The following is a 25114-nucleotide window of genomic DNA, read 5'->3' as shown; positions in this document are numbered from 1 at the left end:
AAGAGGGACTACATACTTTTCCTAAATGAACCAACTTACAAAGTGTACTCATTTTATACTGATAATTTTTTAAAACTAATTTCATATAAAACATTTTATGAAAGTAATTTTTTGCTGGGACAAATATTATCATGAACAATAATACATAAATCTGGTGAGTACGGGTATAAAAATTAGAGATCATTTCATGTAGATTAAAAAGTACACTTTTCCAAAAATAATTTTTCACCCTTTTATTAAATTAGAATTATTTTTATTTTGATTTACATCAAAATATTACCACAGAAATAAAGATTACTCCAAAATATTCCTAGGCCTACTTTCTCTTTTTGACTAAAGAAAACCAGTAAATATTTTGTAGCACATTTACTATTTGCCAACTTGAAGAAATGGAATGCTGTAAAGGCACTTACAAAAATATACGGGGGAACTATCTGGCGTGAGACAATGATTTAGTAAATACTGCATTTGTTCAGGATAGTCTGGGAAATGCATGCCTTGTGTGCTCTATTCTTTAAACGTCATTTTCTAATGCTAGAAGTTAGTCACAATGTAATAACTACTTGGGCGAAATGACTGTACCTTATCCTCCTTATATAATGAAGAACTGTAGTAGAACGAGAATGGCATTTCAGCTGTTGGGCCCACTAGATTAGATGGATAGGTCTGATTATGTACTTGAGATCAATCATCATTGCTTAAGGAGGTTACATAGATTTTTTAAATTTCTTTTTCCTCCTTAAATTTAAGGTTACTCATGGCTTAGGCAAAATACCAAGGTCGGAAGGAAAATGTGTACACTCTCTTCACACTGAATTTCTCTCTGGCTTAGGAGAAAGAATGCTCTGTCTTCCTGAGGATAACAGCTTCACTTGTCCTAACTCGTAATTCTTAGTGTAGATGCTAACAATCACTGCATGGGTTTCTGGCATATGTGGTGTCAGTTTGTCCTGGGAAGTTCTGATTTTATTTTTTCGTCCTTATTTTCCTACAGGTGGCATGGAATTTTTACTTTAAATATCAGTATACATGAATGGCTTTTTCATTGCCATTTTAATCACAATAAAAGTTTTGAAGGCGTACTTGCAAATTCATCTCATGGCTCAGCCAGATGGTAAAACATTATCAACAAAGTGCTAAAATAAACAAATGCACTCTAACAGCACATTTTTGTTCTTCTCAACTTAATTATTTCCAGGTCTGATAGGTCTGGTTTTTATAGGTAGGATCTAAACTCGATTTCAGAAGCTGGGCCAACTGGGTTCCAATTCCCAAAGATGCCACAAATTTGGGGGCACAAATGAAATCACAAAACCAACACATGGCAAGATCAACTTTTGGTTGATACGAGGGCCCAGTAGAACCAATCTGCTGTCTAAAAAAGAATTCTGAATCCCAAGTAACCACACATATAAACCAGTTTATTAGATTGTCAGGGATACTTTGAGACGTATTCAAGTGATTTTATTTGACTTTGTATAAACAGAGGGAGGGAAGGAAGTTTTGAACTTCAAGCTTTGATCCGCATGTGTGCAGTTAGCATCCACCAAAGCACCATTGGATATGGAAGAATTAGCACCACAGAAGTTTAGGACCTAACTGTTGACATGCATCACTGAAAAACCTGGAACATGAAAACGGAAGAAGTACATGGGATGGTCTATTGGAAACAATACAAGGCAATTTATGACTTGTTTTCATACAGTACAATACAATCACCAATCAATGAGAACCTTTGAAGTACAATACAGGACAAAAAACACTTTGTACCCTGTTAACACTAAAGCAGTCACAGATTTAAAAACATGTTTCGTGTGAGAGGTAGCGGACTGAAATGATCCCTCCTCCTCGATTTTTAAATTCAGAGTTATATAGTTACATGATCTCTTAAGAAAGTATTTTCAAATTTATGTCTATTTCAATGCCGACAAATGGTTTTTTAAAACCGAAAGGCTTGATGAGCTCAATACAAAACGAAAAAAAAAACCTGATATAGTCAAGAAGACTCCAGTGTGGTGGAAGATATTGCACGTAACATCAGTTTGAAAAGGATGTCAGTGGTGTTGACACTTGTCTTCCCTTCCATGGAGGAATGTCAAGTACAGAAGCCTTGCATTCTCGATGAACTTCGTTCATTTCTTTCACTCAGTGCCTTTGTTCTGGAGTGTAACATAACAGACATTCCTTATTCCTCAACTTTTTGTAGTGTCATAGGGCTGTTCCTTATGCTGGATTTGACAACAGTGAAAAGGGTTGATATTCTCTCTGGATTTAGGGTAATTTGTGAGCTAAAGAAAAAATATTAATTTTAATTTAGCATAGGTGAAATTTTAAGGGGAGTTTCACTATTTTCACAAGTACAAACCCATAATGAATATCATTGAAAACCTTTCTGTTAGAAAGCATGTAACGAACCCTCAATTTTAAGTTGTGTAGGTTGTATCTAGGCGAATTTTGGCATATTAGAGCATTACTGTATAAGAAATGTATAATGAGAATAGACACGGGTATATTCAGATCTCAATGCATTGATGTCAAGGAAATATATATGTTTAGTCACCAAGAGAAGAATATACCCTGAAGCATCTATGTAGACACATAATCAATGATGTGTCTACCCAACTTCTAATTCTGGAATAGTGATAACAGGGTCATTTAGAAAAAAGTACTCAAATACAGTACGGCAGCAGTTTTATGATGTATATATTTAACAGCAAAACATTTTTGAAAATAGATTCAGTACTATAGGTTCAGTTTACAATTCACCGTTTCTATACTTGTAATACATGCATTTATTTGTTTTCTCAGTTTAGAAAAATCCCACCAGGACCAACATCGTTCAGAACAACAATCTAACATTAAACAAAACCTTCTAAGGAAAATATTTAGCATCACAGAAATTTGAGAAAAGTCTGTTACTCAGCATCACAAAATACTCAGTAGTTCTACATTTAAGATTGTTCATGCCATGACATTAACACACCTTTGGGTTAATATATCTTATTTTAAAAAGAAACGCAGAAACAAACCAAATAATTGGCATGGAATTTATCTTTAGTCTGTTCTTGGTAAGAGAAGACTGACCTCTAATCAACTTGACTTCTTTCCACCATGGTTCCTGCGTATATGAAGCAGCATATACACTTAATAAGACATTTATGTAAAACGAGTGATAGAAAAAGTGGCCACCACAGAGAAAGAATTAAAGATAAGTAAAGTTATAGACAAGTATTTTTTTTCCTGAAATGAACCGCTCCCAAACAAAAAAGAAAGCAAAGTTTGTTCACTTTGAAATATTCTTCTGTGGAAAAATATTCTTGGGTAAAAGCTAGCCTATCCTTGTAAGTTTCAGAAAGATGTAAGTTTTCACTTGAGCAAAAATGTAACTTTTGAAAAAGAAGATGTATTTTGCTTTTTCTGCCAAATCACATCAGCAGTGATTTTCTGAAGAGGAAAGAGCTACACGCAGCAGCATACATACCACATCACTAACTTCGATTTGATAATTCACTAGGCATGGCTGACTTGAGCACAGAAGAAATGGAAATGGTATCTTAATGTTTTAGGGTTACATTAAAAAACACTCGACCACAATAAAATTGAGTCGTGACAGGCGGGCTTAATAGTTGAGATGGACCAACACTTCAGTACAAAATAGTACCAGTGAAAAATAAGATTAAAAAAATAAAAGCTGTCTAAAATTGTTCAGTGAAAAAGTCTTAAGATTTTACATTTTAACCTCAAAGGACTGTAGACTTAGGCTAACGGTTTTGCCACTATCCCATCACTTTTGTTACTCTTGAGTTTTATTTCTTTATGGTTCATTGGTTATATTATGTAATACAATTTTCTGCGAAAATAGTTTGAATTATTACATTATATAAGAAGCTTTAGAAAAACACATAAGGAGGGTAAATTTATAAAAGGATAAAGGATATTTTAGACAAATTCTACACAGATAGATAACTAACTAGTTCAAGGTAATAAAGTGCCTTCATTTCCAGGTAATTAATTTTCCACTAAAATATTTTAAGGCTTTATAACATAAGAAGTTTGGTAGTATATGGGTTATGTTATTAATTAGCATTCTTTTATAGTACTTATTTTATTTAATCTTTTAATCCATATTAGGTAATTTTAATAATTAGGAGCTTAAAAAGATAAAGCTTGAGTTGCAAATTCTGAGTTCATTCTGTGAGGAAAGGAAAAGATGTATAATTTCTAAATGCTGTGATTTGTACATCAGACTCACATGTTGCTTCTGAACAATTTAGTTGGTGTCATAATACACAGCAGCCAAAGCCTTTCAAAAATGCAACAGAATTTTTAATCCCATGGCAAAAGGTGCCATCATTTCTTTCACTTATATAGTCTGTTGTCTTCACATTTAAAATGATTGTGCATCCTCAAATGAAAAAGGCCATTAAAAAATCTAACATAAATTCTTCAAACACAAGTACGATACATATTTTTTATTGCAACAGCTTATGTATAATCTGTATTGATGCCAACGTCTTATGTTAAAGCATTTACATTTGTTTTCATTTTGCTTCTACCATCCACATGTGTGTCACAGTAAAATACTGGTAACCTCATAGAAGGATGTGTAATAGCCATGATCATACAGAATTCTCTTGCTTCTTATCATCTCTCTTTGGAGGATATGAAGGTATTTAAGTATAGCTGTGCACTTAATTGTTTTAGCAGCTTTATATTTTAAGATAAATTATAACTATATGAACATCAACTTAATTGGTTATAACCAACACAAACTAATTAAATTTTAAAATATTATTTTCCAGGAACTTAGTTATTTTTGTCAGAATATTACTAAAGTGAGGTACAAGATTAAATGGCCATGATACCTAAAATGTTTTTCTAATTATCATTGGATTAATTTAAATGTTCCTAAAATTAAAGGTTTTTGAAGTTACGATGAAGGAGGAAAGCTAAAACTCATTGCAAAGAATGGTTTAAACTAAACATTTCAGATAATTAGAAAAATAGGAACTACCAGTAGAAAAAAAGTGCTAGTCTTAAAGTTGGGTTTGGTTTTGAATTTAAAGCCTAGTAAGCGTAATTCCTAGGAATTAAAAAAAATTATGGCATAAACTTTTATAATTGCACATTTCTTTAACAAAGTGCCACAAGTTACCACATTTTTTAAGTTACCACATCTTTTAAATGCACACGATTCTACTTTTCAAAGTATACGTACACATAAAGTTTTATCTTTTTCATGACAGTACAGTACAGTTTCACTAAGTTGGCACAAATATGTAATCAGGACAATGAATTTGAACTTCCTAAATATAGTATAGTATAGTACAGTATAGTGTATTTTTAAAAAATAACTGTTAGAACCTTTCTCATGATGGGATTCAAATCCAAGTCTAGCCAAAGCATTCTCATAAAATCTGAAAACATCATGAGAGTTCGTTTAGGTAAGTTTCAGCCATGCAATGCACAGACATACACTTTAAAAAACCACATTGGTTTAGTTATCCTGTTTTAATCTGACTACAAATTATATGTACTCTCTTTAATCATGGAACCTACAATACATGTAATAACTGAGTTTTTGAGAACAGCATTAAACACCAAGGTTTCTAGCCTTAATTGCTCATTTCTATTAAGCACATCAAAAATGTTTGGGCTATTAGTGGGCTATTAATTTTTATGCTTCTATCTCTTTATTGTAAATAGAAATGCTAAATGAAAATGTATAGAGATAATATAATAAGAACAAAAAGACATTAGAGACCAAAACACCAATGTAAAGAACAAATAAAATATCAGCAAATGTGTAAAAGTTCTCCATATTACTACATTTGTTAAGTTAGGGGAAGGCAATAAAAATTAAGATCTTTTGACTAAGTACTAATTATACTAATATGTATTTTAAAAATAAGTGGCATGTATATAAAGTTAAATTTTAAATATTTCTGTTGAGTATGTTGATGTTAAACTAGAGACATGTCTCATTATAAACTGAGACACCGCAAAATCCTATTGTCCAGAGGAAAAAGAGAACATAAGATCACTATTCTCAGCGATGGGTCGTATGTGTTCTATTACGCCACAAGCTAATCATTGTGGTGCTGTACCTCATTTATTAGGGTGAAAATGCTAATAAAAACACAAAACTGCTAATGTTAAAATTTGGATTAGTTCATTGTCATGGAACATTCAACGACTATCAAACGACAACCCCTTCCTTTTCCTAGAGTTTAAGAATCTCAATCTTGGATACAAAGAATGATTACATAAACGCATATAAAAGAAGTGTCCAATTTTATAAATTCTTCATGTCCTGAAGGTATAGAATCGCATATAAATTTTATCCTAGTCCTCTAGAGAATTAACAAATTTTAAAAACAAGTAAAATTGGAAGGGATCAGGCATGATAAATTATTAATAATAACTCCCCCAAACACAGCCCACTGATAGGTACATCACAGAAAGGTTGGATATTCATTCTATGTAATTTAACAAACCTTCTTATAGTTTCTGAGTATTAAATTATAACCCTTATTGGTAGGTAATAGTCTTGGAGAGTGAGAGCATTTCAAAATTATTAGAAAAAGAAAAAAATTATTAGATAAAATACTTCAAATAAACCTTGAAACATGGATTTTTAACAGAAGCTGTAGATGTGGAAAATACACTCTACATGTGATATACTAATCTGATTTAGCTAATCTAATACCGCAAATAATGTAAGATCCCATAATCTCTTTTTGTAATATACAGATATCTTCCTGTCTTTGTAAAAGATAGGCAATTGTATTTAATTTAGCTTTTTCCTGGTAGCAGTCCTATAGAGATGACATACAGACTAAACATACCTATGAGAACCGTTCCTACAATATAATTTAATCCTGTTTTGTATTGTTCAGCTCTTCTATAGCACTATTTATTTCCAAAATGGCCTGCAACTAATGCTAGTAGTTATTTCTCAATGTATTGCTATGAGGAAGGCAAGTTAATAAGTTGCTTGTACAATAGTGGAGCTACACAAGGTCTTAAAAGATCTTATGTACCTTCTCTGCCCTGTCGGCAGTTATTTAGTATCACCCTGTGTTTTGTGTCTATACCACATGCTCCTTGGGGCCAAAGACTAAATCTTGTTGTCTGCTGTATATCCAGACCTAGCAGAATGTTTAGCTCATGCTGTATGCAGTATCTGTTGAGTGAGAAATTAGATTGAAAACAACAGAACAAAGAACATACTGTCCCCTCTCCACCACCTCCCATCAAATGAAAAGCTGTACTTCCCCCTCTTCTTCCTCCATCAGAGTAGGGTGGGTAGTCTTACTCAACTGATACAATAGAGTAGTATTACTCACTCTTAAATCATGATGGCAAAGCCCACATGGTATGTGTCTCCCAGAGTACCAATGACATGATTGACTATTACTACAATTGCTTCTAAAATTTGAATTATTCATCTTTCCTCTTTCCCAGTATTTAAATTAAAAGTTGTGCTTCAACATATGGTGGACTGTTCTTTTCTTAAGCTAACTTAGGCATAAAGAATCAAAGAAACAATTCTCAGAGCTTCAATCATTAGCACAAACATGGAAAATATCAGAAGGGTATGAAAAAACAGTTCACATATATAGCAAAAGGAATGGGGAGCTAGTGATTCTTCAAAAAAAATTTTGAAATTAGTGCAGAAAAGGTAGGATCCTTGTGAAGATAGTGATTTTAGTGAACAAGGTGAATGCTAAGGTTAAACTAGATTATGTCAAAAGTGTCTCCAAGTTCTAAAGTTCCATATCATGTGAACTGGTTACTTCTGTGCTAGGATGGGAATCTGCACAGTATTCAAAGTATATTTCATTTTTAAATAAAAAAGGTAGTTAAACTAAAAAAGTTTGATGTTTTGGAACTTTTGAACAGTTGTTCACAGTTGTGAATATTAAAAATTTTCTATAAACCACCATTACTTCTTCTTTTGCAACAATACCATGTAAAGCCTTTTAAATCCTGGCTGTATCTACTTAAATTATGTCAGTATAATGTGGCTATTTTAATGCTTTATAGTGTCAGCAAAATTAGTACCTTGGAGTTTGCTCCTATTCCTTCTACTTGACATGAATGTGTACCTTGAAGAACTAGCTTTACCTTCAAGACCTCATTTCCAATTTCAAAGAGAGGAAGATAACATTACTTCTTGTAAAAATTAGAGATGTGGTTTTAAACACATCAGTGAAAAAACAAGTGGTTATGCTATTAAATTTTAAATTCTGAATTGCTATCCATGTCAGAAAAAAACAGAACTCTTAACTAGGACATTTTGGCTGAGAAGCAACAAAAACATTATTAATTCCAAAAATAGGAAGTGGAAATCTCATTTTCATTAGTCAGAACCATAAATGCATAGGAGAACAGATGATTTACTATCAGCTTTAATTTCTGATAAGCTGGGACTTTCCAAAGCCCTTCAAGCAGCATGTCCCCTGGAAATCAGTCTTAGCCCCTTCTGACATTAAACCGCTATCACTGCTGATACTCAGATGGGAACAAGGACCATGGCCTCATTTTTCCAGATAGCAACAAACATCAGTGGCAGTTATTTAAACTTAATTACTACAAATAAAATGATGATAAACTGCTTACAGAATTCTTGCAAACTACTTAAAAGCAGTTAATCATTTTTATAGTTTGGAACATATATCCTGGAAGCTTAGTATGGTAGAACTGTAAGTTCTCCTCCAGGTTAAATTACAGTAATGAGATTCTCTTGGTAATTCAAATGTAAATGTCTTTTGGTAAGAAATAAGACTTAGGATAAATTCTACACTAAATCAGTCCTGTTAAAGGGATGTTTCAGTGCAGTATTTTTTTAATTATCAGAATGAAATGTGATCATGGTAAAATAATTTAGGAACCTGGAAAAATAACTATGAGAGGGGAGAAGGAGAGGATGTGTTTTTAGTGGTAGGCAGAAAGGAAAAAGAAATGAGAAAAGAGAATGAGAGGGACTGAGAGAATAGGAATAATCTGAAACTTTGTGAACACTCTCTCAGGAATCTGGCAAAACTTACTTCATTTGAATGCCTTTTTCCATAGAACTGATATAAGCACTGGGTATTCTTTTCCTTGCTGAATAGTGTATAAACATTGAAGTGTTTCCTCTCCATAAAGTTAAGAAAGTGCCTGTTGTGTGTACCTTTGGTATATGCTGTGGTGTTCTGGAATCTCTCGATGGTTCTGCAGCTCCTTATTTTAGAATCTTAAAGGTGGATGTGGTAAGGATTGGGACCGACTAACCAAGGGCCAGCTCAATCCTCTTTATTTAGTGATGTCCAAGTTAAGACTCCTTTTTGGTAAGAATAGACTTCTCTTGAAAGAGACAGTAGCAGAAAGTACAAATTCACCCTTTGGATTTATTGGCACACAATTTACTATGGTCCACTAGAACCACAGTATAATCTTTGCTTCAATTTATCACCACACGCTTAGAATCTCAATGAATCTTTGCTTAAAATTGCAAAGTTTAGGTAAATTCAATGAACACTTTCAGAAAAGCAAAAATACAATCTGGATGTTGCTTTCTTTGTACCTACTCTCCTTTCATTTATATAAATTATGAATCAAAATGAGTGTCTAATAATAAAACTGAGCTCATAAGGTCAAGGTTATATGATTTTAAGAGTGCATAAAACTACTGAGATAGCATCATATTAAAAAATAAAGTATTCTGTTAAAGCAATTGTTAAAATGCACTTGCCCAATATTTTTGTTTTTAATAGAATACTTTAGAGTCTCCCCAAAGAGTACATCTTGAAGCATATAACATTAATTAAGGTGGAAGAGCTGTGTGAATGTTAGGAGTATTGTCACGTAATATTAATAATTAAGGGCATTTTGTATGCTCCATTATAACTACAGGTTTCTGCCATGACTTTAATAGTAGTGTGTGTCAATTAAGATACTCAACGAATATCTGCTTTTTTCTTGCCTGTTTTAAAAAAGTATCGTCAATAAAAAGGAACTATTTATAGATGAACTGAATAACATGGATTATCTTAAAACTATTAGGCTGAGGTAGGGGTGGGTGGGTCAGACGAATTGGAGGTGGGAAAATCAAGACAACTGTACTTAAACAATAAAAATACATACATACATACATACATACATACATACACAAAAAGAACTTGAAAAAACTATTAGGCTGAGTGAATAAGGCAAGAAACAAAAAAAATACATTTTAATTTATATGAAATTCCAGAATAGACAAAAGTAACTCACTTGTGGCCGCAGAAACCAGATCAGTGATGACTTTTAGAAGTCAGTATGGGGGTGCCGATCTGTGGGGGTGTCGACTGGGGAGGTCATGGGAATGTTCCGGGGTGAGAAAAATGTCTGTCTTGACACTTATAAAAACTAACTGAATAGTTTAATACTTTCATTTAATGTAAATTATACCTTAATAAAGATGTTAAGCATTACCGCGCAACACAATATTCTTGTTGAAGCATCAGAGGTATCAGAGGTTGGATGGCATTTTTGTTTTTTGCATTTCAAAACTTATCTCTGCACACTGTCCCCGAGAGACAGCAACACATCCGATAATGGAGTCCACCTAGCGACGTACAGAGGACAGAGGACACGGAATTTGTAGCAGGGCACTGAACCAAAACAGGGTTATTATTATTTTTTGTTTGTTTTTACTAAAGAAAAAAGAAAACAAATCCTTTTATGGGCCATACTAAATGCACCAGTTCTAAGTAAGGATGTGATATCTTACATTGAAAAATTACCTTAGGACAGAAAAGGTTTTCCAAGTCAGATTTGTCACTGTGAAAATGCTGGTTTATAAAGTCATAAAATCAATAGACACTTGTTTCAAATGCTCTTTGAAAGTGAGCATGGCGACATGGCCTCCATCCTTTTCTCTTTGTTCTCTAAGGATGAGTAGATGCTGGTGAAGTAAGTAGTACTGAAAGAAGACTGATTAACTTGAAACATTTAGATGCCAAGGAAACAAGATTTTACCTTATGCTTCTGGGTGCATAATCAAGAATATATGTGGTATGTCACATTTTGAAAGCACTTTAAATGTCAGAGATTGGGGCCTCATTTATGATTACCTCACCATTTCATATCTAAGGGGCCACGTGTTCATCTGCTTTAAAGAGGTCATGGGCAGAGTCAAAATGTCTCAGGAGTTCCCAATTTTCTACAGAAATAACCTTATCACATTATCTGACAAGTCTAGAAATAAATACGTAAAAAAAATGCTACTGGTTCTGAGGAGAAAAGAGTAATATCCTGAATAGGACTTATCTACAAATAGTGACAAGTATTCATGGGCAAAATTGAAACTGTAATCAAAAGTCGGATAATTATTTCTCCAATTTTTTATTTTCCTAATTCTAATTCAAACCCACCAAAGGTTTATGCTGTCATAAACCCACATTTCATACAAAGCCATTTTAAACATAGAATTTTACTAATCATCATCATCTCCACCAGAGATTTGAGGGAAGAAAAGAAAAAGTAAGCAATTTCCCTAGCATAACGCCTGGCCTGTGGGAGGAAACTCAGTTAAGTGTTTGTTGAATAAATGATTGAATGCTTTCATTTCCCTCAAATTGCCATTTCCTACCTCATGCATTGTCTTCTGACTGCACATTAAAAATTCAGTATGACTGAAAAGAAGAAGCACAGACACACCCTTAATGAGTAAAAAACAAAAGCATTTCTCTGAAACACTTAAGCCACACGTCATTAGAACTGCAACAGCTACCGTGACATAAAAATCACATAACTATAAATTGACATAATTGTAAAACAGCAATAAATTGATATGAGATAACCTATATTTTTAACTATATAATTTCCCTTCTAAAAACCAAGTAATGATATTAAAGACATCATCTGCATCTTTGGAGTGAACAATAAAAACTTAGGTCATTAATAGAATGGACAGCTGAGAGATGTTTCATGTAAACATGTCTGAGATAGTGGGAGTTTTAAAGGTTCATAAACACCAAGGGAAAACAGAACACAGTGGGAGAAGACAGAAAAAACAGAGTTCAAGACTACATGACATGTGGAAAAACTCAGTATCAAGATGATGGTCCATAAGAGCATCTTTACCATGGTGACTGGGCCGAAACCCTAATGGCCTTTCATATTCTGAAACCAATGATCAGAAAGCTATTTCTTCAGAGTCAAAATGAACCACAAACATAATTTCATAATCATGTTTTCAACTTAAAAATAATCAGGTGAGAAAACTCTTCTAGCTAAGAAAAATATTTTGAATGAATCTCAGATACTATCTTCCACTGATTTGGAAGCAAAGAACCCATTTTGCCATGTGGAGTGTGCTCTTGTGTATAATGTGCATCCATGGTTTTGGCCAAAACTTTCAGGAAAAATATTTTAATTTCTTAATTCAATTAAAAAAAGTTCTAGGGTATTATTTTGCATAAAGATATCATTATTGCTTTCTAGAGTTACACTTTAACACATAAGCATAAATAAAAGAATTAAAAACATTTATATAGATACAGAATCAGTATGACCCATGTGTAATGTGCATTCCTATTTTTACCTAAAAAATTTGAGCAAAAAATTGCACATTATACACTGCAAAGTATGGTAATAGACATTGGGTAATGGAAGGACCACTTAATAAGGGCTAGTTCATGCTCTGAAATGACTTGTTAAATGATTTTGAACAGATCACATATTTGAAATCTTTTCTTATGTTATAAACTGAGGGTGTTACATTACTCCAAAGATTCCTGCAAGCAAAAAAAAAAAGAAAAGAAAAATCAAATTTTATAGGAGATCTGGACAGAAACTACCTATACCAATACAAGGGAACTGGTGAGGGGAATCCTTTTACTGGCAGGGCCGGTGGCCCCAAATCAGGCAAACTGACTAATTATCATCTTCTAAGAAAAGAAAACAAAGGAGTTCTGAGTTTCTCCGGCAATAAAAATATGCTTTGATATTTTTCAGTCTGTGGATAGCTTATTTATTTTTCTTAATGGTGTCTTTGGATGAACAGAAAAATATAATTTCGGTGAAGTGTAATTGTTTATGATTTTTTCTTTTATAAAGTTTTGTTTCCTGTCTGAGAAATGCCAGCCTACACACTTGTGCGCTTTCATATTCGACTGAAAACGGTTTCAAAAGATGGTCATCAGCCCGCCTCCCTCGCTACTGCCATACCTGAGCATTCCTGAAAGGAGGCGCTCTTCCAATTTTGCATCGATTTTGTTCTACTTTCTAGGGACTGGGTCTGTTTTATGGGTCGCGAAGAATAATGATGTTATTTCATTTATTAAATACTTATGTGACAGAAACTTTGCTAACATCTCCATGTATCTTAAGACATTTAATCGTCTTTAACAGAATTCTGGTTGACGATGGGTTCTGTGAACCCCATCTGTTTTGTTATTGATCCATCCTCTGGACCCAGATGGTCACCCAGCACACAGTGAATCATTAATAATTAATAAACTGCATGCTGGTGGAATGAACTCTCACAATAATTCTATAAAGGTGTATAATTTGCCTCCAATTTCACAATAAGTGACAAAATTTGGACTTGAACCCAGGACTGGATGACATTCAAGTCCATGTTCTTTACTCCTCTGTACTAGGGCCACTGAGACTGCCCGATAACTCTAGGGGTGGGGCAGCACAGCACCTAACAACACAGCCCAATCATTGCTGTTGTTTAAGAGGGTGAAGGAAATGGCTTAAAATTATTGTTGTTTTATTCCTGTCATAGCAAAAAGCAAATGTGGAACTTTTATTAAGTTCTTTGTGGATAATCCTAGGCATATTGATCTTTTTGTGTTTATAGCTACGTAAGAATTTGTGCACATTGAACCAATATGAAACTTTTATGGCCATACAAATATAAAAACAGAAAAATTCAATCAGCATATAAGAATTTAGCATTCAGGCTGCCAATGCCTCAGTCATGATACTACCAAACCATGGTTAACTGGGAATGCCAGGGGCAAGGTCATTTTATGTAATGGATTTTCCTAGTTGACAGAGCTCTAACTACAGTGCTCTATTTAAAACTATTGAAAGAGAATCTGATTGCATCTTGAGTACATATAACATAATGAGCATGGTTAGGTTTTGTGTGTGAATGAGAATACTTCCGTGCTCTGGAATCTTCCTGGTTAACAGCTATAATCACAGTATAGTAATGTTAAAAATATGTGGGTTCTTGAGTTAATGTGATAAAAACTCAGAACATCCCTTTTAAAATGGTTTTCGAAAAAGTCCACTTCCAACTTATTATGTGACCATTTACCTCTGGTTTGTAAGAGTGGAGGGAAAACATTCTCTTGTTGATTTTTAATTATTAACTGAACTTACTTGCAAATGAGGTACTGTGGTTTTTTTCTCTGAATTGTCTAACTAGAGTAACATTTTTTGACGGCTGCACTGCAGTGCAGGTGCTATGACGAGGCTGGGCCAGCAGGGCAGGAAGGACTCTAGGTGCATTCTAGTCATTGGGATCAAGGTCTGGAAGGCCCACTGACGGGGAAGCCCTGGCGGTGAGACTAAATAGCAAAGAGGAGTCAAAGACTCATGATCTGAAGAGGAGAGTCTGCATCTAGGCAAGTGGTCTGTGTGTGTGCCTACATCATGCCTATGTCTTCTGCCAGGGCTAAAACTGATGGTTGAATGAGTGCTGAATTGAGGCTAAAGAAGTGTCAAAAACAGGAAAATATGTAGAATACATTATTAAAAACTATTTAAATCAGTTATAAAAACATGTATTTAATCTTGCCAAAATCTGATTTCAGGTTTACCATTTTAAGTTTCCAGAGTGTTAACACAAAGGCTTCGATGAGCAGTGGGTGTTTTATGAACCCTGGTGTTTGATTATGTCACTAAGGGATCTCGGTGAGTCCTTTCACCTGCCTGGCTGTGCTCCCCCTGTCTGTTCATTGAGGTTAGTGGTACTACACTAAACTAACCTAAGTCAGTATTTTCATCAGGATGAAATGAGATTCACTATGTGAAAGAATTTTGAAAAATAGGTGAAATTATATGTGCATTATTATAATTAAAATTTCATATTCTTTTTACATTTAATTTAATTAGAAAATATTTCAGAATTAATGGCCAGCTATGAAAAAACCTTCAGGACAAATGAATACTTTGTACCAGTTAGTAACTGAATTTACCCATTATTGGCTGTTCACTGCAGCGTATCTACAGTGAAAATTATTACAATTTCTGACTTACTGACAGTCATGTTAGGATCAGGCTTATTTCATTTGTCTAAGACATTGGTGAAATAGTCACAGTTGAAAACAGTGATGGAGTTTTGTAAACCAGACATATGGACAGAAGAGGAGTTTGTGAAGACATTATGTATGGGATGAGACTGAAATAAATGAAATTCAGGATGAGCACAAAAGCCCAGGGAAGAGACAGCAAATATCCAAGATGACTATGGCTACTCCTTGCCTTCCTCATTCTCTCCCCAGCTCAATCCCCCCGTGCTCATGGGGCTTCATAGTCATCCCCAACCCAGAGCTCAGGAAGTCATTACCACTTGAATAGAGTAGGTACATGAGATGAAACAGAATTATTAGTTTCATCCTAGAACATCAAAAGAGATTGGGGAAGACAGAATTATTGTTTAAAAACAGTACCACTGTACTTTTCTAAATTTGCATCAATGAAATATATTTTGAGCACTCTAACAGAATGTAGATAATCATATTTAAAGTATAAATTGTTAAAGGGAAAATGACACACAGCATTTTTTAACAGATACCTTCAAACACACTTCTCATCTATACCAACACACTGCCTGACACTTGGCAGAAAATCAGATTACTATCTGTTGAATAAAAAATGAAAGTCTGATTCAGCTCTAACAGCTGCTTTGAATCAAGCAGTTTTGGATATGGTATACAAAGCTAATGGCAGTGGAATATTTTCATTTTGTAAACTATTGTATTTCTGTTCCCCAGCATAGACCTGGCACAGAGGAGCCACTCAATATCCACTGAGTGAGGAGAACTGGATCATTTACTATAAAGCAAAAGAAAGAATATTTTTGAAGTAAAATTCAGGATGTGCAGGAACACAAAAGATGACATATTCTACTACACCGCAATTTGTGAGTCCTTCTTCGAAGTTAGGACTTCGATGTAGCATTTCTTATCAGGTTTTTAAATGATCACTTTTATTCCCACTTGGTCCATTCAGTTTGTCTTTTAAGTTCTGTGATCCTGAAGTGACAAGATTTCAAAGGCAAAATGAGGATAGAGCAGTGGGTTTTAAGTCAAGAGAGATGATTTCGGTAGTACGCACAGTTTTAAGTATAGAGGGGAACAGAAGAGAGGAAGAAGTTGTCTCTGAGTTTAAACTTAAATTCAAAATAAGATAATAGGATTTTATCGGGGAAACTAAGTTAAAAAATTTAAATACATTTAATCAAGTTTTAGAGTGTCTAAAAACATCTTTTGGAATGGGAAGAGTTGCCTATTTAAAGCCTTGAGTCCAGGGCCAAAAGGGATCTATGAGACGAAGTGGCAGGTCAGGAGTCTGGGCAACTTGGAGAAACGGCACTGGAACACATCTGCAAAGCAACGGTGACTAAATATGAAGGATGCCAAGAAGGAAAGATGTTCAATAAATGCCAGATGAAACAAAGAGGATCTGGAGGAAAATGAGGAAAGGCCACAGAAGGAAGTCCAAGATAGTTTTGTGAAGAGTTTCTCTGATTCTAGGGATACAGAAGCTGAAAGGGTCCTTAGGGATCACCTATTCTGATCCAGTCTCCACGACTGATGGATAAGCAAGCTGAGGTCTACAGAGATTAAATGACTTGCCCCAAGCGCAGCTAAAAGGAGCAGAGCCAGGGTTTCTGAAGGGTACCACCGCACCCTCACCTCTACGCCACACTGCTGTATGCCAGGAGGGCAAAGCCAAGGCTCTTTAAATGCCATGGATGCTCATAATAATAGTCCAAATGATACGCAACTAGGATTGTTTTGGCTTTATTAACTATAGGACAAATACAAACATAGCAAGTAATTGAGCATTCATATTCATTTTATAGTTATTTTGTAACCAGATTATTAAAACTAAGTTGCTATTTAGAATTGAATGATTGAAAATCGAATTTAAGAATCAGGTTTTGTGTTTAAAATTAATTTTTCCACATAAAATATAAAAAATTTCCATCAAATATGATGTAGCTTTTATGTAATAAGTTTCAAGTCAGAAGCAAATCACCCTATGGAAGGTGATGCTTGAATCCCAGCTCGGTATGTTATTAAATGTAATATTACAGCTTTTTTTAAATGCGTCAAACAATAAATGGTTGATTAACAAACCAAACTGCACAGCTACCTAATGACCCAAAGTATCCCTTAAATAGCAATACAATTTAATAATACTTGAAGAACAATAACATAAACTAGCTTTAGTTGTTATAAAACAAATAGGCATCCTTTAGACTAAGTAAATTCAATGCTATAATTGACAAAGAAGTTAAATAATTGTCCCCAAAAAGCTCAGGACTTGCCCTGACTGGTGTTCCTCAGTGGACTGAGTGCCAGCCTGCAAACCAAAGGATCACAGGTTGGATTCCCAGTCAGGGCACATACCTGGGTTGTGGGTCAGGTCTCCAGTAAAGGGTGTGCAAGAGGCAAAGCACATTGATGTTTCTCTCTCCCTCTCCTTCCCTTCCCCTTTCTCTAAACAAACAAAAAAAGCTCAGGACTTGGGGAATTTTCAGGCTGGATTTGCTGTATTAAAGAGTCCTACAGGTCCCTTAGTTTATGTTAGCGAATACAGAGGAGAGGGTGAATTCTAGGCTGCTGATAGTGTGTGTGCCCTGAGGACTAAGTGAACTTCTGTGATTTAGGAGCACTAATGGCAAGCAAAGAAGAAAGATCTTAAATAGTGAAGGGAGCAAGGCACAGAAAAAGAAGTAATTGCTTAGTATGTTACTGAACCAGATACACCATAACTCTTTCACAGAATCTTTTTCTCTTGCTGAGAGAACATTTCTGATTTCATAATGGAAATTAAAGGAATGATAAAAGTCATTTAAAAGAATTTTCTTTCAAGTAAATAGTATCGATATGTTGCAGCAGAGCATTCAAGAAAAATTTGGATGCTACAAAAATCAAGGAATTATTTTAAATTGCTCTGATAAATTGCACTGCTCTGGAAAAATGAGAATACATTGATATTATAAATTGTTATATTCATAAAGTCAAAATTCAGTCATCATTATCCAAAAATCACAATCAACTAGTTTTTGTATTAGTTTCAAGATAATTTAGGCCAAGAAAAGGTAAATCTTTTTCTATATCAAAGCCATAAGCATAGTACTCATAATTATAGCATTTCTGCTTATTTAGAAGGATATTGCTGTTAAGATGTCAAACTTTATTGATTTCTTGAAAAAATTTTAATAGCAGAGGAAGATAAATTTTTGCTTTTGAAAAAATAAGAGTTTTAAGAATGTTTCTTGGGTTGAGGTTTTTCTTACTGCAAAGGAGTTTGAAAATAACATTTGAAATACTCCATTTCCAGAAACAGCACTTTTATTTATGCCTATTTCCTCCTCAGTTATGTTTCTAATTAGGCTGCTTAAAGGTAAACAATTTCATGTTGTACTAAGCCAAGACTTTAAAATCATTTATTGAAGAATAACACTGTCAAATTCAAGAATAATTTCCAATCTAATACATAGGTAATGCAAAAACATTCCTCGAATGTGTATAGCAAACATCTACAGAAACCACCTCGCTTTGGGTCAAGATGGTGGCACAGGCAGACATGGTTCACCTCTCTGCACAACCTCATCAAAATTACATCTAAAATATACAACCACCATCTCTCAGAACCTTCAGATACCGAGTTGAATGGAAGTCTAACAACTACCAAATTAAGGAAACCACATCCATCCAGACTGGCAGTAGGGACACAGACAAGGAACAGGGTGGTCCCACACACACGTGTGGTGTATAAAAATTCAGGAGGGATATGTCAGGAGTGAGGAATTCCAGCCTCAACCAGTTCTCTGGCCCAGGGTTCCAGTGCTAGGAAGATAAGTCCCCAGAACTTCTTGCTGCAAAAAACAGCAAGGATTGAGTCAGTGGAAGAAACTGCTGGAGCCTCAAGCAATGCCTCTTGAAGAACCCACACATGGACTCACCTACTCAGACTCAATCCCTCCGAGCTCCAGTACTGGGGCAGCACTCGACATGCAACAGTGACATTTTAAAGGAAGAAACTGGAGTGGCTGTCATCAAGGCAAGCAGAGGCCACTGTCTCTTTTCTAAGCACCTCCCCTCAGAGATCCTGCAAGCTGGTGCCACATCTGAGACTCTATCAACCTGGCTAATACTGTTTGACCTCCTCTTGGCAATCCCCAGAGTCTCTGCACCACCCAATTCACGGCCCCACCCAAGCTGCTTTTCCATATGAATAATGGTCTTGGCTCATGCTGCACAACTTCATAAATCCTCTCCAATAAGCAAAAGCAAGCCTCAGTGAGCCCCAGGCCCTGCAATAGCAGCAGCCAGTCTAGATTCACAGCTTGGCGCCACCTGGGAATCTCCAACCCCAGCACAAGTAGCAGCCATCTCAGATCGCTTCATAGCTCAGGCAGGGTGGCCCCAGGCAAAACATAGGTGGGGGCCGACCTCCGCCTACATCACCCAGGAAACCCCAGGGCTAGCACACCCAGTGGACAGTTACAGACCACATCTGGGCACCACCACCCTGCCCCTGCACAGCTATCCTTCACGGAGAATAAAGGTTGGTGGTAAGTGATCACACTGGTTTATACAGCCAGTCTTGCAGCTGACTGACCTGGGTAAATCCTTCTCATTAATCTGCCAACAGCAACCAAGGATCAACTACAAGAGGAGGGTGTTCTCAGCCCACACAAAGGCTGTACCTCGAGAACCCAGCTTGGGTGATAGGGGAGGCTGTGTCATTGGACCCTAAAGGACACCTACTACATTAGGGCACACTACCAAGACAGGGAGTCAAAACAGTTCTACATAATACATAGAAACAAACTCAAGGAGGCTGCTAAAACAAGGAGACGAAGAAACATAGCCAAAATAAAAGAACAGATCGAAACTCCAGAAAAAGATCTGAACAAAATGGAGATAAGCAATCTATCAGATGCAGAGTTCATAAAGATTCTTAAGGAACTTAGTGAAGTCCTCAACAGCATAAAAAAACATCCAATAAGAAACGAAGGACACACTAATTGAAAAAAAGAACAATTTACAGGAAACAACAATAGAGTGGATGAAGCTGAGAATCAAATCAATGATTTGGGACATAAGGAACCAAAAAACAAGATTTGTCCCAATCAATGATTTGGGACATAAGGAACCAAAGAGAACAACAACAAAAAATAATTTAAAAATGCAGACAGTATAAGCAGCTTCTAGGACAACTTAAAGAAGTCCATCATTCTCATCATACAGGTGCCAGAAGGAGAAGAGAAAGAACTAGAAATTGGAAATCTATTTGAAAAAATAATGAAAGAAAACTTCCCTAATTTGGTGAAGGAAATAGACATGCAAGTCCAGGAAGCACAGACAGTTCTAAATAGGATGGATGCAAAGGGGCTCATTCCAAGACACAGCATAATTAAAATGCCAAAGGTTAAAGATAAAGAGAGATTCTTCAAAGCAGCAAGAGAAAAGAAGTTAGTTACCCACAGAGGAGTTCTCATAAGACTGTCAGCTGATTTCTCAAAAAAAAATTTTGCAGGCTAGAAGAGACTGGCAAGAAATATTCAAAGTCATGAAAGCAGAGACTTACAGCCAAGATTACTCTACACAGCCAAGCTATCATTTAAAATTGAAGGGCAGATAAATTGCTCCCCAGATAAGAAAAACTAAAGGAGTTCATCATCACGAAACCATTAGAGGGACTTATTTAAGAAAAAGATGAAAACTATAAATAAAATGGCAATAAATACAACTGAATCTATAGAACAAACTAAGCAAACTAGAAGAACAGAGAAAGAATCATGGATATGGAGAGCATTTTGACGGGAGAGAGATGTGGGGTTGAAGAGGTGACGGGATTAAGAAGTACAACTAGGTAGTCACAGGACAGCCATGGGGATGTGAGGTACAGTACAGGAAATGGAGCAGCCACAGAACTCAAACACATGACCCATGGAGATAAACAATGGTGGGGGGATTTCCTGAGTGGGGGGTGCTGGGTAGAGAAGGGCAAAGAGGGGAAAAATCAGGACAGCTGTAACAGCATAATCAATAAAATATAATGAAAAAATTACAGAAATTCCAGGATTTATGCCTAACTGCCATGGTAACTCTAACCTCAAAACTTCAATAAACAAACAAATAAAGACAAAGTGCCCCTCAGGACTCCTCTAGGTCTCACGAGGAATGAACGGTTAGCTTCCCCTGTAAATCGGGATGAAAAATATTCTTTATTTGCAGTCACCCAAAGACTATAAAAATCTCTTAACATAAGCACAATTGCTTTTAATCGTAAACCTTTTTACATGTGAGAATTACATCAATAGAGGATACTATAAGAATTATACTTGGAGAGCTAAGTGGCTATAACTATAAACCTATTATTGATGGGAAAAGGGTTAAGCAAATATTTTGCTTATTAAAAAAATACTGAGAAATAAGGAGAATGAATGGTGGTTGCCAGAGCATGACACGGTTTTAGTTTTTTAAGATAAAAACATTCTGGGGATTTGTTATACAACAAGGTCAAGATACTTAGAAATGGTGAATATAATAACAAATGGTTGAGATGGTAAATGACATTATGCACTTTTTCTTTACAGCCACAACTAAGTGAGGTTGAACAAGACCAGAAGAGTGAGGTATTCAGACTGACTCAGAATATTATTTCGACTTCTAATAAATTTTAAGTATACATCTTTAAAAAAAGATTAAGAATGGTCATTTGAAATTTAGGAGGTCAACTTGAGAGAAAGTGAAAGACAAAGCACTTGTGAACTTAACTGAGGCTAGAAAGGCTCAGAATGTTTTGGCTGTGGAATCTGGGGAGCATACAATCAGTAGTTTGAATCTGATTTAGGAGTGGGGAGAAACCAGCATTACCCATGATCATTGCTCGGAAAGATAGACAAAATGATAGTACAAAACCTTAAATACTTGGATTTAAGTATTTAGCCTCTCTTTGTTTAAAATGAACCCTAGATATCACTTGTATTTAACAACATAACAAAAAAAATCATTGTCCCATGGTGTTGCTTATGGCTGATAGTATTAAAACCTAAACAATTCCATTTTGGGAAAAAATATGGAAGAAAGGATGCAAGTTTAAGTCCATGACAAAGAACAGCTTCCAGAACACCGGTCTCACAAATGGCAATTTCTGAAGCTCCCTCTGGACCAACCAAATCAGAGTCTCTGGGGGAGGGGACCAGAATCTACACTTCTAGTACACAATGTACACTAATATTTGAGAATGACTGAACTAAATTTTAAAGGGAGAAACTGCTGTCATTTTCATGGATGTTAGAACTCATTAGAGGCAAATACAGAGTAGAACGCTTATGGGTATTCTTGATGATATAATCAGGGCTGTGATTCTTTGGGTTCCTTGGAGGTGCACTGAAGATTTCTCTGCTGATTTAAAGGAGGGACTTTTGGATTAAAGCAATCTCTTAGAAGTATCGCAAGAGATACATCCTGAGGTGAGACAAATGGTAGTTTGGGCTGCAAGAGCTAGCTGTTGGGCCAAGCTCGAAAGTTTTAGGCCTTGGGTGAGAACTTTCACAGCTCTAAAGCAAGTGCAACAAAAAGCCAATATTTGGCATGAATGCTGTTCTTCTCTCTTTCCTTCTAAGTGCAGATTTCAAATTCTCTACATAGGACTTTAGGGTAGCCAATCAATCGTAGTAACAAACATGATGAAAACAATTTATCTTTACTTCTCTAGAGGCAGGAAAGGGATGGGGGAAGGACTGGGCTCCCTTAATCTACTCATATACATTCAAGCACGTGATATTTGTGCACAGTAAAATTTACTGAGCTAAATATTTAGAAATGTGTAATACAGGTACAGTTTATAGACTTTGATGTAATATATTTCACTCAGATCTCTAAAAGGTATTATTTATCCACTAGAAATTTGGAAATGGTACAGTACCAGGAGAAAACACAGATGACTAGAAAAAGTGACAAGAAAAACTGGACCTTCCAAGTGAGACTGAGTTTCACACTGGTTCATACTAGATCCCAGAATTTACCCCTCTGCCCTTAACAAAGCCTTGAAACTCTTAAGGAGAGAATCACACATAGTATTTGCAGCCATAATCAACTTACTTGGAAACTTATTTTCCAATATAGAAATTTTAAGATGAAATTAGAAAACTATGTTTTATTTTACCTTAAGTTAAATTAGTAGTGCATGGAAAAAAAAAGGAGAATGAAATTATTTCATTGCTTCAACAATGAAGTAGAATTTAATCCGGATTTCTATAAACTTTATTTGATAATATCCAGTAATTTGGTTTTTCAATTTTCTGTATCATCTGTTTTTCTAAATAAACCCATAGCAGATACTTTTGAAATAGCAATATATATACTAAATTTATTCCTTCATATTATGTTTCTAAAAACTGATTAAAAGTAAAAATTTTCTTATAAAAATTGTAAAAGCTAGATTTAATTTTCCAGGGAAAATTTCATAAAACTTATGTTGCAATAACAAGGAATGGGAGGAAATGAGTTTTTGCTTAATATGTTTTCAGAATAATACTAGAAAAATTGAAATCACTTCTTTCTTCAACTTGGTAAATTAACAATGACCCTGAATACAAGAGTTCCAAGTATTTGTCCCAAAATTCTGCCAAGAGTTGAAAACAATCTTCAAGCTAATAACAACCCATTTCTTCCCTGATTTATCAATTCCCTTTAGCATCTTACATGAAGTACGTATCTAGTCTCTGCCTTAAATAATTCTGGTAACATGGAGGTTCTTCTTGAAGTTTGTTCTCATGTTCAGCTGAACTCTGTAAGTCTACCTAAATCTCTGCTGTCAAGAGCCTACTCGAATTATAATTCTAAGACTTGAATTTTTTAAAATCTAAAATTTAAGTTGTAGCAATAATACAGACAGATTAAAGGAAAGTTACACTACCTGTAGTGGTCCCTTTGAGCTGGTCACTATCTCCATTATGTCAGGGGTTAATCTTTTCACAATTAAGGAATTCATTCATTGCTTCGAAGTGCTAATCATTGAAGGGGCAGTAGTTGCAAAAAGACGTTAATAAGGTTACGGAACTGCCAAATATCTGTAAAGGAATTTAGTATTTTTAATAGGATGTGATCTACCAGCATAACAGCTATTAAGAGGTTATGTGTAGTCATATATATTAATTGTATAGATTAATATGTAATATATGGTTTTGTTAACTTTGACCAACACATTAATTATAGAATGCCTACAGGTTGGCAAACATAAGTTATTTTAAAATATATTAGATATTTTCAAATAATATACTCAATAAGTGTTCAGGTGAAGTATTTCTAATTTAAATCAATGAGTACAATTGCCAATCTTTAAAAAGTACCATAAACATACTACAGTATATGTATGGTTTCTCTATCTTATACATATAGATAAGACACATGAAGATGGTGAAATATGTTTTTAAAAGAAATTAGTATATTTCTTATCACATATATCTTAAGAGATAATCAGTATTTTAAGCTTTAGCCTTTATTTTCTGTTTACTTACCCTATTTTAGTAATTACAAACCATCTGAGTACCATCTCAGGTCCAATATGTAAAATTAAATGGCAAAACTGATTGTAAATTTCCTTAAAGTCCAAATACTTAATATTCACTAACACTTGTATTAATAATTTTTTAGCATAGAAATCATTCACTTTCCTCTTCTAAGACTTATACACCAGAGTTATCTAATAAATTAGAAATATGCTTGTCTCCTTAAATTTGAAAGCTAAGCTTTTCCCATATGGATTTCTAATTGTTCCTTCCCACCAGAATTATCTCAAGGTGGCTGTCAAAAAATCCAAGGGAACTAAGAAAAGTTATTAAAAGTAGTGGAAGGATAAAAAAGAAGAA

General features: G+C 34.9%; 1 protein-coding gene across 3 annotated transcripts in view; it reads right to left on the bottom strand.

Annotated features, from left to right (window-relative positions):
• Positions 1-1267: 1267 nt before the first annotated feature.
• Positions 1268-25114, bottom strand: part of PURG (purine rich element binding protein G) — a 35469-nt gene continuing 11622 nt past the window's right edge. The window contains exon 3 of one of the 3 annotated variants that reach the window (XM_037128807.2): positions 1268-2288. In XM_037128807.2, the coding sequence (XP_036984702.2) occupies positions 2193-2288 (96 nt within the window). In that variant the 3' untranslated portion in view covers positions 1268-2192. Of the gene's footprint in view, positions 2289-18689; positions 19106-25114 lie in introns of those variants that run through there. The other 2 variants (XM_037128808.2, XM_053659981.1) reach the window with 2 other exon arrangements.

This window comes from Artibeus jamaicensis, unplaced genomic scaffold (genome assembly GCF_021234435.1).
Source record: "Artibeus jamaicensis isolate MK-2021 breed Jamaican fruit bat unplaced genomic scaffold, CSHL_Jam_final scaffold_833, whole genome shotgun sequence".
In the NCBI taxonomy this organism is placed as follows: domain Eukaryota; kingdom Metazoa; phylum Chordata; class Mammalia; order Chiroptera; family Phyllostomidae; genus Artibeus; species Artibeus jamaicensis.
Note: the sequence above shows the minus strand (reverse complement) of the source record. Positions and strands in the feature narration are given on the sequence as shown.